The 14,997-nt window shown below is 48.0% G+C and overlaps 1 protein-coding gene across 2 annotated transcripts in view; it reads left to right on the plus strand.

The window, feature by feature from the left end:
• The window catches only part of FKBP5 (FKBP prolyl isomerase 5), a 122,249-nt gene extending 115,239 nt beyond the window's left edge, over positions 1 to 7,010 (plus strand). For both annotated transcript variants that reach the window (XM_066359571.1, XM_066359572.1), the window contains exons 9-11: positions 444 to 629; positions 4,502 to 4,741; positions 5,852 to 7,010. In XM_066359571.1, the coding sequence (XP_066215668.1) occupies positions 444 to 629; positions 4,502 to 4,741; positions 5,852 to 5,962 (537 nt within the window). In that variant the 3' untranslated portion in view covers positions 5,963 to 7,010. The remainder of the gene's footprint in view (positions 1 to 443; positions 630 to 4,501; positions 4,742 to 5,851) is intronic.
• The last annotated feature ends 7,987 nt before the right edge of the window (positions 7,011 to 14,997 follow it).

Below are 14,997 nucleotides of genomic sequence, written 5' to 3' on the forward strand. Positions count from 1 at the left end.
TGGTTTAGATAACTGACATTTGCCAGAATGTATAGACTGTGCAGTGCCGAGGGTCAGGAGCAAAGGGAAAAGTAACTTCCCCTTTAAGTAAAGTAGTAACATTGTCTAAAACTACTCAGCAACCTTTTGAAAGTCGGATACATACTAGCAGCAAAGGATGTAGCCCCAAAGCCTTGCTGCCCTCCAGCTGAGAGAACTGCCCCCTGGGACAAGGGGCTGGAGTGCTGGAGAGCAGCCCGTGCCCAGACTGGCCCGAACCAGAAAGAGTGGAGAAGTGTCCATAGCCAGCCCCTACGGACCAAGGGACATGGTCAGATCCCAGGGTTTGTATGTGGAGGGTTCCTCTTTTGAGGGTCGGTGTCTCAGGGAGGCTGCGCTCACACTTCTCTTGTACCCGCTGCAGCCCGTGCAAAGAGTAATAATCACCAGCTTTCCCCTCCCAGGGCGGCAAGTACCTGCAGGCGGTGATCCAGTATGGGAAGATAGTGTCCTGGCTGGAGATGGAGTACGGCTTATCAGAGAAGGAGTCCAAAGCTTCGGAGTCGTTCCTGCTTGCCGCCTTCCTGAACCTGGCCATGTGCTACCTGAAGCTCAGAGAATACACCAAAGCCGTGGAGTGCTGTGACAAGGTAGGCTCCCCGCATGCGCTTGGGCAGACGGACGGATGCGCCTGCTCTCTGCCCCCTCCCTGCTCTCTGCTGCTTTGATTAAAGACTTTTCTGATACTTAGACTGTTTATAATAATATATTATTATGAATGAAAGTTTTGATAAATTAATTTTCATCCACGACCTTCCTTAAATCTCTGGCACTTGGTATCAGATTAGGCATATAACTCCTCAGGTTCAATTTAATAAGAACAGATTTAACTTAAGCCTTTCAGGACTTGAATATAACAGACTTCTCATATAGCGGGTCTGTAAAGAAGTCACCTTTTGCTATCATATTTATTCACTGATGGAGAACACACATAAATAATTTCCAAGACCCACCAAGCATCAGCAGCCCTCTCCCTTTTTACATTTGTGGTGTTATTGCTGTTCCTGGTCCCGTAGTACCTTGGTGTTCTGTGACAGTGTCTATCTGAGTGTGATTCTGATGTTTGTATGCACCAGTGATGCTGACTGTTATGTCAGATGTCTGGTCTCAGTGAACAGTGTATATATTACATATGGGTAACAGCTAATAGTCGAATGTATTTTAAAAGACAAATAGTGGGACCCTGACCAAGTAGCTCAGTTGGTTAGAGCGTCATCCTGATATGCCAAGGTTGTGGGTTCAATCCCAGGGCAGGGCACACATAAGAATCAACAATGAGTGCATAAATAAGTGGAACAAGAAATTGATGTCTCTCTCTCTCTCTCTTTTCTCTCTCAAATCAATAAATTTTAAAATATTTTTAATTTTTAAAAAGATAAACAGAAAAGGGTGAGAAAAACAAGCAACTATTTCATACATACTTTGTAAGATTATTTTTGCATTTTAAGATTGGGAGTTTTGTGGATCAATATGTTCCTTATCCCATTTCACTAAGGTTTTGCCTGAGAAAGAAATGTTACTGTTAATTACTTTTTTAAAGGTTTTTGATTCTTTGTTTTTTATTGTAGTATAAAATTATCCAAAATTCAAACACTATAGAAATATACAAGAAAGTAAAAGTCCATCTCTCCCAAGACCAGTCATCCATCACACACATATTCCTTTCATTTTTTTCCATACAGAAACATATATGTGTATGGGTTTTTTTCAATTTAGAATATATAGATTTAGATATATAGTATTATAAAACAAGGACATCTTTCTGCATTTTATCAATTTATCATATAATTCTTCATTCTTTTATTTATTTTTTTATAAATAAATTTTTATTTTAATGGGGTGACATTAATAAATCAGGGTACATATATTCAAAGAAAACATTTCCAGGTTATCTTGTCATTTAGTTCTGTTGCATACCCATCACCCAAAGAGAGATAGTCCTCCGTCACCCTCTATCCAGTTTTCTTTGTACCCCTCCCCCTCCCCTTCCCCCTCCCCCAACCCCCCCGTAACTACCACAGTCCTGTCCATGTCTCTTAGTCTCGCTTTTATGTCCCACCAATGTATGGAATCCTGCAGTTCTTGTTTTTTTCTGATTAACTTATTTCACTCCGCATAATGTTATCAAGGTTCCACCATTCTGCTGTAAGTGATCCGATGTCATCATTTCTTCTAGCTGAATAGTATACTATGGTGTATATGTGCCCCATCTTCTTTATCCAGTCTTCTATTTTTTTTTACAGTGATTAAAAGCCTTTAAGCAAACTCTTGGCCAATACAGCAAGAATCCATAAAAGAGTAGTGTCCTTAACATGTTCACCAAGTCCAAATTGGCCCCATCACCATGCCAGATCCCTGAAAAATGCAACCCAACCACAGTTCAGTCTGTTAGGAGCTGTCACAGGGAGCAGGAGTCCAGGAAAAGTCCACACAGGAAAAGTCCACATGGCACTGGAATTGTTGTCACCATTCTATACTTCGCAGCTCATGTCCAAGTCCCAATGACCGCTGCTTCTAGCTGGTAATGATTCAGGTAGACTGGAATAATTCTTCATTCTTTTAAATACTATTTAGTATCCATTGTAAGCATCTGTGGTTTATCTAACCAGTCTCCTTCGGTAGATTTCCAGGGGCTTGATTCAATGTCGTGTCTCTTTGCATACCTTTGGGTTTGTTTCTATGGGATAAATTTCTACAAGTGGAAGTAATGGGTCAAAAGAGATGATTGTTTTAATACATTGACATTTTAAGTGTTAATGTATTGTCATTGAATATTATTAATGGTTTTTCTAAATATTATTGGCAACAAAAAAGTTTTATTTTCATTTCTTCTTTTTTTTTCTTTTTTTAAGTGACAGACTTCCACATGCACCCTGACCGGGACTCACCCAACAAGCCCCTTCTGGGACCAATGCTCAAATCAGCCGAGCTATCCTCAGTGCTTAAGGCTGATGCTCAAACCAATCGAGCCACTGGCTGTGGGAGAGGAAGAGAGAGACAAGGGGCAAGGGGGAGGGGGCGGGAGAGAAACAGATGGTCGCTTCTCACAGTGCCTTGACCAGGGATTGGACCGAGATGGATCAAACCCAGGATATCTGCACTCTGGGCTAACGTTCTATCCACTGAGCAAACTGGCCAAGACCTTACTTTCCTTTCTCATTGCACATCTTTTCATTATTTGCCATTTGTACTTCTGTGAACTGCTTATTCACATTCTTCGACCCCATTACTGGTCTGTTTTTGACTGAGGCAGTTGGTACATTATCACTACTAACCCTTTGTCCGACGAGAGGGACGCTGGGACCCTGTTCTCCTTCTTTGTCTTTTAACTTTGTTGATGGTATCTTTTTCCTTAAAGAAAGTTTTCATGTTTATGTAATCAAATTTGTTTTTTTCCTTTCTAGTTAGAAGTTTTCCCCACCCTGAATATAAAAATAACCTCATTCAGTACTTCCAAAACCTAACAGGAACTAGGTTTAATTTATTTTCTTTTTAATTTTTAGAGAGAGATAGGGAGAGAGAAAGACAGAGACAGAGACAGGAACATTGAGCTGTTTCTGTATGTGCCCTGACTGGGGTCAAACTGCCAACCTCTGTGCTTCTGGACGATTCTCCAACCAACTGAGCTATCTGGCCAGGGCTTAATTTTTTTACATTGACTTTTCTAGGAAGAAAGAGAGAAAGGGAGAGAGAGAGGAGAGGTAAGGGAAGCATTCATTTGTTCCACTCAGTCATACATTTGTTGGTTGCTTCCCATGTGTGCCCTGACCAGGGATCGAACCCACAACCCTGTTGTTCCGGGACACTTTATCTGACTGAGCTAACCAGCCAGGGCCTACATTTACTATTTAAAAAATAATAATAAATAAGCCTGTTATATTTTTATGGGGGTTGCATGTAGATATACTTGGCCTAGAACTTATTTTTGTGTTTATGAAATGAGGTGAGAATTACTTAATTTTCTCGGTGGATAGCTGCTGTCTCTGCCCCACGTACTGTCGTTAACCCTTGCCCTGCTGATTGACACAGTCTGTTCTGAGTGCTGTGTTCTGTCCTGCTGACCTGTCTGTTCCCAGACGGCCAGCCAAGCTGTTTTAATTTGAGTGGTGTAAAAAAAAAAAATTTTTTTTTTTCTTATATAAGGCATGTCTCCTCTTATTATTTTTGTCTTCCCAACATTTTCTCAACCATCCTTGGGCATTTACTTCTTCTGTTGAACTTCTCAAGATTCTCTTTCCAAATCCTTTGGGGTCTTTATAGAAATTGTATCAAACACAGACACAAGTTTGGGTGGTTAGTTACATTTCAGTCAGTGGTACAGAATAACCGCAAGCTCGTCTTTTCAGTGTGTTTTCTAACACACTTGGCCAGAGGACGTCAGCACGTTATTTATGTACTGAGTTTCTTTAAAATTCTCACAAGTTACATTCATTCTTTCTTAAACGTAAACCGTCCGTTCTAGGCCCTTGGGCTGGACAGTGCCAACGAGAAGGGCCTGTACCGGAGGGGCGAGGCCCAGCTGCTCATGAACGAGTTCGAGTCAGCCAAGGGCTCCTTCGAGAAGGTGCTGGAAGTCAACCCCCAGAACAAGGCCGCGCGGCTGCAGATTTCCGTGTGCCAGAAGAGGGCCAAGGAGCACAACGAGCGCGACCGCCGGATCTATGCCAACATGTTCACCAAGTTCGCCGAGCGCGATGCCAAGGTGGGCGGGGCCGTCGGGCTCTGGGCGGGGCGAGCGCTGGCCCTGCCCCTTCGGTTTTTATTCCGGGAAGGTTAAGCCTGGGGCCTGGAGCAGCTGCGCCAGCGTTCTGGGAGCACAGACCCAGGAATATGGTGTGCAGCCCAGCCGAGGCTGGTGGAGGTCCCCAGGAGGAAGGCTCTGTCCCCTCCCCAAAGCCCCGTTGCGGAGGGGCGCTGGCCTGGCTGTGCAGATGAGGGAGCTCATTCCCCAGGGATGTGCTAGAGCAGTTCCTGCTTTTAAGAAATGAGCAGATTTAAAAAAAAAACAAAAAACCTCTCTCTCTCTTCTCTTTTTTCTCTTTTTTTTTTTTTTTTGTATTTTTCTGAAGCTGGAAACGGGGAGAGACAGACAGACTCCCGCATGCGCCCAACCGGGATCCACCCGGCTCGCCCACCAGGGGGCGACGCTCTGCCCACCGGGGGACGATGCTCTGCCCCTCCGGGGGCCTCGCTCTGCCGCGACCAGAGCCACTCTAGTGCCTGGGGCAGAGGCCAAGGAGCCATCCCCAGCGCCCGGGTCATCTTTGCTCCAATGGAGCCTCGGCTGCGGGAGGGGAAGAGAGAGACAGAGAGGAAGGAGGGGGGGAGGGGTGGAGAAGCAGATGGGCGCCTCTCCTGTGTGCCCTGGCCGTGAATCGAACCGGGACTTCTGCACACCAGGCTGACGCTCTACCACTGAGCCAACCGGCCAGGGCTTCTCTTTTCTCTAAAATGAATAAATAAATAAAAAAATTAAAAAAAAGAAAAAAAGAAAAGGAGCGCTTCAGGTGTTTCCAGATAACCCTCCATGTTGAGACCCCAGATTCCCCCAGGACTGGGCTGTGGGGGGAGGCCCGCTGTCAGGCCCTTCGTGGGGCAGGTGTGGGCGGGTGGGTCAGCCTCCTCGCTGCAGACCCGCGCTCTGGGCCTGCGCGCCCAGCCCCCTGTCGCACGCGGTGAGGAGACGGCGGCCAGTGGCCACTGTAACCAGGTGGACGGCACAGCCCAGACCACCCACGTGGGAGACCCGCCTTCTCCCCGGGGCCTGGCCGTCTGCTGCCTGAACTAACCCCCGTGTCTCTCTCTTCCCCAGGAGGAGGCCAGTAAAGCGCTGGGCAGGAAGGCCACCGACGCGGTCAGCAGCGAGAAGGCCGCGGGGCGCCCGGCGGCGGCAGACGGGGAGCGCGCACAGGACCATGTATGACGCAGCGCAGAGGAGGGAAGAGTGCTGCCCGCTCGGCCCTCCTCCGCGGGCTCTCACCCCACTCAGGATTCCGCCGTGTCCAGTGTCCAGTTTGTCGTCGTCCGTGTGACTCCGGGAGCCAGTGGCAAAGCCGGTAGCTTCCCACAACAGCGCCCCCTGCTGCTGCCCAGCGCCCCCGTGGGGGGTGGCGTGGGCCCACTCCGGGTGGGACAGACGTGACTGTTAGTGGGGGGAGCTTGAGCCAACAGCGAAGTCCAGCTCATTTCAGTCTCTGTCCACTCTCGCTGTCCGATTCAGGGTCCCCCGAGATACTCCTAACAATCTGGGCCTGCCTGTTAGGTTTTTCCATTTGATTGAATTTTAATAGCACTTCACAAACCTAAAAATAAATGCTTAATGAGCTTCTCCTTTCCTGCTGTTGGACGAGGGAAAGGAGGGCGGGGTTTCGTTTTTAAATAACTGAAGTGCTATGAATGCGACTCAGTATTTGTAACCACCAGAACCCATCGTCCAGGGGTCTGGTGTCCCCTCAGGTCCCCCGCAGTGTCACAGACTTGGAAGCCAGAACCTTCGAGGCCGCTGGTCTCCCGCCTCCCTCCTCGCTGGAGGGGGTCTCTCCCCCACAGCTGGCCTGCCCGGGGAGGAGTCCTGTCGTCCCTAAAACGCTCTTCAGCGATGACGGTGCGCGGAGGGAGTTTCTGGGTTGGCTTTCTCTGTTCTGGATGAAGTCCTAAGAGGCCGAAGTGTGACCAGAGCCATCAGAATTGGGCTTTTCTTGGTTCTTTTCCTCTTAGGAAGTGATGTTGACCACAGGACCGCCCGCTAGTGGCATTGCTGCTGCCCAGCCCCTGGTGTGCACGCTGACCGTCACCGTCGCTGTAAGAGGTGTTCTTACAGCCGGGCCGAAGTGGGTTGATCTACATATCTGTGTAGGATCCAAGCAGCTTTTCTGTTGTCTTTTTTTAAATTCCTGGCTCCTAAACATTTGTATGCTAGTTTATGGAACTTATTTACACTCCTCTTTCATGCAAAAAAAAAAAAAAAACAAGACCGGACAAACAGACCTTGGCTTTTTCTATTAAGCAGCTGAATTAAGTAGTTGCTCTCCTGCGCTTGGGTTTTCTTTGCAGGTGTGACACGCAGTGGCCTTTTCTCCCTGTGCTGAGAGCTGCTTTGTTCTGGTGTGACTTGTGGGAAAGAGTCGACAAAAGCTTCTTTCCCCTGCGGGTGCATCGAGCCTAAAACCTCGGGTCCGCGGCACTGACCCGGCACTGACCGCGAGCATTGACTGCCGGCAGTCTCGATCTGCGTGTGGAGGTGCGTTCAGTCCCTGCAGGTGAATGAGGTCGAGCGCGCTTTCCACTCGGCCTGAGAAACTGGGGAGCCAGTGCTTCAGCCCACAACATCTCCCGTTTCTAAACCCTGAAGACACTGGCAACTATGTCTTAGGTCAGTTTTCATTTTTATGGTGGTTTAAAAAAAACAAACACTTTCGTTATTGTTAGGACCCATGTTAAATTCTAAAAATAAAGGCATTCCCCTTTTATGCCTGTTTTCTTCTCCGTGGACCAAATGGAATCAAGTTGTGTTTCTCCATTCGGGATAACTAAAATTCTTTTAAATTCCCACTTATACTTGATTCTTTTTCCATGAGGTAGTTCTTTTAAAAGCCCCGGATCTCACCACGGAAGTAAAGAAAGCAAAAGCTGCTTTTGCTTATTTGCTTAATTCAGTGGTTCTCAAACTTTTTGAAATCGGGGTGCATTTAAAATCCTACAAATAATTGTAGGCACACTATATACAGATTTCTGAGAAATATGTTATAATAATTAAGTCAAATATTAAGGAAAAAAATATAAAGTTCAAGAGTGCTTTTATGGTAATTAAATGAAGTAAATATGACAAAATTAAATTTATTCTGACTTTAAAAACCATTTTTATGTTACATTTTTTGAGTTATGCCTTTTAGAATTTGTAAAAAAGAGGTTAAAAAATAAAATGACAAAAACATTTTTTATAGAGATACATATATATAGATAGATAGATAGATAGATAGATAGATACACTCAATAAGATTTAGTAAATTCAGCAAGTCTCACGCGAATGTGTTAAGTTTTTTCATTCTTGTGTTTATGAGAAACATGAACCTGATGTGTCCTAGCAATTTCTTCAATGTTTGGGCATATATTTGAAAGACAAACTCATTTCCTCGTCCAGACATTGAAGAATTCCTCTCTTTTTACTCTTAATTGTGTTGAGTGCAGAAAACTCCCACCATACATATCATCTTAACTTTACACCAAACAAAAGATAGAAGAAAGTTGCCTCCAGTCTTTCCGGGGAACATGGGGGGTAGTGTAAACAATCCAGCACCACAGCTTAACAGCCTTTTGCAACCTAATCAGGCAAGTGAGGTGGGGGGTTGGGCAAACAGTCAGCTTACAGCCAATTCCCCACACACTGTCCCCCAAAAATCTAAACTCCAAAAACCTTGTTGGTTTTTTGGTCCCCAACAGGCACATATTTCTCTGGAATACCATAGGGCGCACCTGGAAATCTAATAGGGTGCACCAGTGCACCCTGGCACACACTTTGAGAACCACTGGCTTAATTGCATAGCGTTTGTAGCTCTGGCGACCAGAGCCTGATTCCAGGGGGCCTAAGATTGAGATTTGATCCTGAAAAGGCCATTAGCTTTCTGCAGGTAACAGAGAAAAAGTATCCGAAGTTAGATCAGCCCAGCAGCTGTCTCCCAAATGTGCGAGTAGACCTTAGCAGGTGGAAGGTGCCCATCGCCACTCGAGAAAAAGACACTTCACAACATTCTCGTGTCAGATCCGGTCATCCTAAACAGTTTGTCTAGCAATCAGCAGATGTCTTTGAACCCCCGTTTACACTGCAGATGGACTGGTGATGAATTAAAAACAAATTTTTTTAAAAATCATTCAGATGCACATTTTTTGTGTTCCTTAAATATAAAAAAGATGATTTCACATTGTTCAAATAGTCTTCAGGAAAGGTTGTTTTGGTTGGAAAACTAGAGGGAGTGGGGGCCCAAGTGGAAATGAGACGGAAAATTGGCAAGGACGGCGTCGACCTGCTCTGCCGTAACTCAGCCTGAGACCCTCCGGGGCTGCGGGCGTCTTTGTTCAAATGAACCGAGTAATCAGAGAAACAAGAGGCTTTTTTTCTGCTAACCAGTGAGTATATGCCATTTTAAGTGATTGTAAGGTAGGTTCAGTGTGGGAAATGAAGAGGTTTAACTTGCCCTGTATTAAAAGTGTGTGAAATATAAGTACGTCTGTGTCAGGTGATGCTCTGTGTGAAGCATGCATTTCTGCTTAAATTGAATATTTTATCAGATCATCATGCTAACATACTCTGAACCAGGGGTCGGGAACCTTTTTGACTGAGAGAGCCATGAACGCCACATATTTTAAAATATAATTCCGTGAGCGCCATACAACAACCCGTGTATGTTACACATTATCCAATAAAAATTTGGTGGTGTCCCAGAGGACAGCTGTGATTGGCTCCAGCCACCCGCAACCATGAACATGAGCTGTAGAAAATGAATGGATTGTAATACATGAGAATGTTTTATATTTTTAACATTATTTTTATTAAAGATTTGCAAGCCAGATGCAGCCATCAAAAGAGCCATATCTGGCTCATGAGCCATAGGTTCCTGACCCCTGCTCTGAAGGCTCAAGGAGCCGACGTCACATCCTATGAGTCATGATTCACACGTTACACTACAGAAGGGAGGTGGCATGGGGCCGGGACAGTGGCACACCTTCCCCCGGCGGTGCCATCGAGGTCTACAGCCGGGTCGGTGCAGGCTCCCTTGGTTCTCCGAGTTCCTTGCTCCATCTCTGGGTTTGAGGCACAGCCTCCCCCTGGCTGCTGAATTATTTGATAATGAGATCATTCCCTTTGTTTGACATCGTTTCCTAAGCAAATAATGATCACCTAGGAGTCTTGAGGTGAAGAGCCAGGGAACGTTTCCAGGCTGTACGTTTGTGATCGGGGTGATTCAAGGCAGCCTGTATCCGGCTCCACAGCGTGAGGACTGTCAGTGCAGCGCTTGCTCCATACTTATTTGGTCTTTCTAGCGACACTGAGCTCCCCTCTTAGCGTGGTGCAGTAGAATGTACTCAGCCTGACCAGGCAGTGGCGCAGTGAACAGAGCGTCGCAGCCTCGGATGCTGAGGACCCAGGTTCAAAACCCCAAGATCTCTGGCTTGAAGGTTGACTCCTCCAGCTTGAGCAAGGAGCCCCACCCCCCTCGTCAAGGCACCTATGAGAAAGCAATCAGTGAACAACTAAAGAGCCGCAAGTATGAGCTGATGCTTCTCGGCTCTCTCCTTTCCTATCAGCGCCCCAACACCCCCTCCCCCACTCTCTTGCTTAAAAAAAAAAAGATTTCTGCCCTGGCCAGATAGCTCAGTTGGTTAGAACATATTTCTGAGACATAAAGGTTGTGGGTTCGATCCCTGGCCAGGGCACATACAGGAGCAGATCAGTGTTTCTGTCTCTGTCCCTTCCTCTCTCTCTAAAATCAATAAATAAAATTAAGAAAAATTAAAAAAGATTTCTGCGGAGCCTGTTGTTCAGTGACATATGTCTTCTCCCAGAGGAGAATGGCAGCAGTGCCCAGTAAGGCTCATGGGGTCCCCTGTGGGAAGCAGGGGTTCAGGGGCTCAAACGTCTGCCCTCTCCTTGGGCTGTCAGGCCAGCTAGCTCTTCTCAGCTGTTTCTTGGCCGGATTCTGGAGCACTCCTGTCCCCGCCCCCCCCCCCCCCGCGGGAAGCCTCGTTCAGCGCCCCCAGCAGATTGCCGCCACTTCTCTGCGAGGCTCTGACCCCCACGTTCTCGTGCACCATTGTCTGCAGCCACGGGGTTCCCTGGGTTTGCTCCTTTTCCTGCATGGACTTTGGGGGCGCCCAGTGGCGACCCCGAGGTTACTGGGTAAAAGCTGAGTCCCCTCTGGCCTGGCTGCCCTGCCCTCAGGCTGTGGGGCTGCAGCTGAGGCGTGGGGGGAGCCTGGTGCTGGCTGGTGGCCTGAGGCAATGGGCAGTAGGGGTGCCCAGCCGGTGGAAGTTTGTTATAATTTTACCTTGTGGTTTAACGTGTCTAGCTTGAATATATAATAGAGATTGTTGTCCCCCTCTTCCTCTTCTACCTGTGGGTTTTTGTTTGGTTTTTTTTGAGGTCCTGGAGTACTGTATCGGCTTTTTTTTTTTTAAGTGAAGGAGATTGGAACAGACAGAAAAGGAGACAGATGAGAAGCATCAACTTGTAGTTGTGTCACCTTAGTTGTTCATTGATTGCTTTCTCATACGTGCCTTGACTGGGGGCTCTAGCTGAGCCAGTGACCCCTTGCTCAAGCCGGCGGCGACCTTGGGCCTAAGCCAGTGACCTTGGGGTCATGTCTATGATTCCACGCTCAAGCCGGCGACCTTGGATGTCGAGCTGTTGAGCCGAGTGCTCTGGGCTGCTGCTCCATCCACTACACCACCACTGGTCAGCTTACCGCTTTCACTTTGTAAATATAAAACGGCCAAATAGAGTGTAAGCCCAAGGTAAAATTGTCTTTGGTCACTGCACATTTTTTTAACATTTATTTTATTGATTTTAGAGAAAGGGAGAAAGCGACATCTATTCCTGTATGTGCCCTGACCGGGGATTGAACTAGCAACCTCTGCACTCTGGGACGATGCTCCAACCAACCGAGCTATCTGGCCAGGGCACTGGTGACTGAAAATTTTAATTCACACATGGATTGTTCTACTCGATTGAATATTTTAAAATTTTGAAGTGCTTCTTAACTTTAAAAATTGAAGAATGAATTAAGAAAACATGACTGACTAGAACATAATTATTACTGAAAATAATTTTGTCTATAGAGAAGGGGGTGTTAAAATGATTCATCTAGGGAATCAGAGGACAAGTAGGGCCATAAAGCACAGAGCAGGGGCCCTCAACGGGGTCATCCTAGGAGGTTGGCTGCACAGACTTCCGTTCTGACGTTCCCTCTTGGATGGCTGAATTTCACCTTCAACTGTCTTCCTCAGGAAGAGCTCATGAAAATAGCATTTCTTGCCTGACCAGGTGGTGGCACCATGGATAAAAGTATCAACCTAGGTGCTGAGGACCCAGGTTTGAAACCCCAAGGTTGCTGGCTTAAAGCCCAAGGTTGCTGGCTAGAGCAGGGGGTCACTGGCTTAGCTGAAGCTTACACACACACACACACACACACACACACACACACACACACCCCCCGTCAGTGTCTGATTGCCTGACCAGGTGGTGGCGCCATGGATAAAAGTATCAACCTGGGTGCTGAGGACCCAGGTTTGAAACCCCAAGGTTGCTGGCTTAAAGCCCAAGGTTGCTGGCTAGAGCAGGGGGTCACTGGCTTAGCTGAAGCTTACACACACACACACACACACACACACACCGTCAGTGTCTGATTGCCTGACCAGGTGGTGGCGCCATGGATAAAAGTATCAACCTGGGTGCTGAGGACCCAGGTTTGAAACCCCAAGGTTGCTGGCTTAAAGCCCAAGGTTGCTGGCTAGAGCAGGGGGTCACTGGCTTAGCTGAAGCTTACACACACACACACACACACACACACACACCTGTCAGTGTCTGATTGCCTGACCAGGTGGTGGCGCCATGGATAAAAGTATCAACCTGGGTGCTGAGGACCCAGGTTTTGAAACCCCAAGGTTGCTGGCTTAAAGCCCAAGGTTGCTGGCTAGAGCAGGGGGTCACTGGCTTAGCTGAAGCTTACACACACATACACACACACACACACACACACACACACACACACCTGTCAGTGTCTGATCCTGTGCTTAAGCTGGCAACCCCACACTTAAGCTGACGACCACGGGATTTTGAACCTGGGTGCTCTGCGTCCCAGATCGACGCTTTATCCACTGCGCCACCGCCTGGTCAGGCTAAGGCTCTTTTTAATTAAAGTATAGTTGACTTACAATATTATATTCATTTCAGGTGTACAATAAGACACTTCCTTTCACCTTCCTGGCTCTGGAGTTGCTTCAGGAACCTGGGACAAAAGACCTAATATTACAACAAAAGATGCTCCCATAGCTCTTGTCCCTTAGGACATTCTAAGGGTGTCAGGAGCTCTGGGCCAGAAACGGGGAACCAAATACGTATTTCCTAACAGTCACAATGCTACAGGCTGCTTGACCTTCCATGGGTGTCACCAGCAGAGCGCTCCGTCCCCAATCAGTGGCCTATCTGCTGCTCTGGAATGTTGTATTAGGACGGGCCAGCTGCTACCGCCAACAGCCCCCAAAATTATGTAAGACACACAATAGAGCAGGGGTCCCCAAACTTTTTACACAGGGGGCCAGTTCACTGTCCCTCAGACCGTTGGAGGGCCGGACTATAAGAAAAAACTATGAACAAATCCCTATGCACACTGCACATATCTTATTTTAAAGTAAAAAAAACAAAATGGGCCCTGGCCGGTTGGCTCAGCGGTAGAGCGTCGGCCTAGCGTGCGGAGGACCCGGGTTCGATTCCCGGCCAGGGCACACAGGGCCCATTTGCTTCTCCACCCCTCCGCCGCGCTTTCCTCTCTGTCTCTCTCTTCCCCTCCCGCAGCCGAGGCTCCATTGGAGCAAAGATGGCCCGGGCGCTGGGGATGGCTCTGTGGCCTCTGCCTCAGGCGCTAGAGTGGCTCTGGTCGCAACATGGCGACGCCCAGGATGGGCAGAGCATCGCCCCCTGGTGGGCAGAGCGTCGCCCCATGGTGGGCGTGCCGGGTGGATCCCGGTCGGGCGCATGCGGGAGTCTGTCTGACTGTCTCTCCCTGTTTCCAGCTTCAGAAAAATGAAAAAACAAACAAACAAAAAAAAAACAAAATGGGAACAAATACAATATTTAAAATGAAGAACAAGTAAATTTAAGTCAACAAACTGACCAGTATTTCAATGGGAACTATGGGCCTGCTTTTGGCTAATGAGCTGGTCAATGTGCTCCTCTCACTGATCACCAATGAAAGAGGTGCCCCTTCCGGGAGTGCGGCAGGGGCCAGATAAATGGCCTCGGGGCCGCACGTGGCCCGCGGGCCGTAGTTTGGGGACCCCTGGTCTTGACCTTACTGGAACCTGTTGTCTTGCCACAGCTAAGATACCGTATCTTTGGAATGTCAGAGTCATCTCCTTTTTTCCAGACCCCTCAGGGCACAACCTCCCCGCAGAACACAGAACCCCCTCCTTGTTATCTTGTTCTCCCAGCGGGTCTGTCTCCACGGGCTGTAAGTGTTCATTATCCTGTGCCCACCGATGTCACAGAGGCATGTGTCTCCGTGTCGCACTTGACCCAGTCCAGAGACCTCCCCGCTGAGCTCTCTCCGCCTCCCTAGTCTATCTCCAGTAGATTCCACTGCCCTCCTTAGGCCTCTGATGGCCGTGTATGAAATACAGGGTGGGACTGGTGTTCTCCGGAGCGTTCTTCTCCATTCGTCGAGATTCTGCTTCCCAGCAGTTGTCATCAGTTTGGCTCAAATGAACTAAAATTTTTCCACAGGTTTGGACATTTCTTACCTCGACATTAATTTCATAGTTTTTTTTTTGTTGTTTTTTTTTTCATTTTTCTGAAGCTGGAAACAGGGAGAGACAGTCAGACAGACTCCCGCATGTGCCCGACCGGGATCCACCCGGCACACCCACCAGGGGCGCCGCTCTGCCCACCAGGGGGTGATGCTCTGCCCATCCTGGGGGTCACCATGTTGCGACCAGAGCCATTCTAGCACCTGAGGCAGAGGCCACAGAGCCATCCCCAGCACCCGGGCCATCTTTGCTCCAATGGAGCCTTGGCTGCGGGAGGGGAAGAGAGAGACAGAGAGGGAAGGAGGGGGGGAGGTGGAGAAGCAAATGGGCGCTTCTCCTATGTGCCCTGGCCGGGAATCGAACCCGGTCCCCCGCACGCCAGGCCAACGCTCTACCGCTGAGCCAACCGGCCAGGGCCTAGTGCAGGGTTTTGAAGCAGCA

The sequence above is a fragment of the Saccopteryx leptura genome, chromosome 1 (assembly GCF_036850995.1).
Source record: "Saccopteryx leptura isolate mSacLep1 chromosome 1, mSacLep1_pri_phased_curated, whole genome shotgun sequence".
NCBI classification, from domain to species: Eukaryota; Metazoa; Chordata; class Mammalia; order Chiroptera; family Emballonuridae; genus Saccopteryx; species Saccopteryx leptura.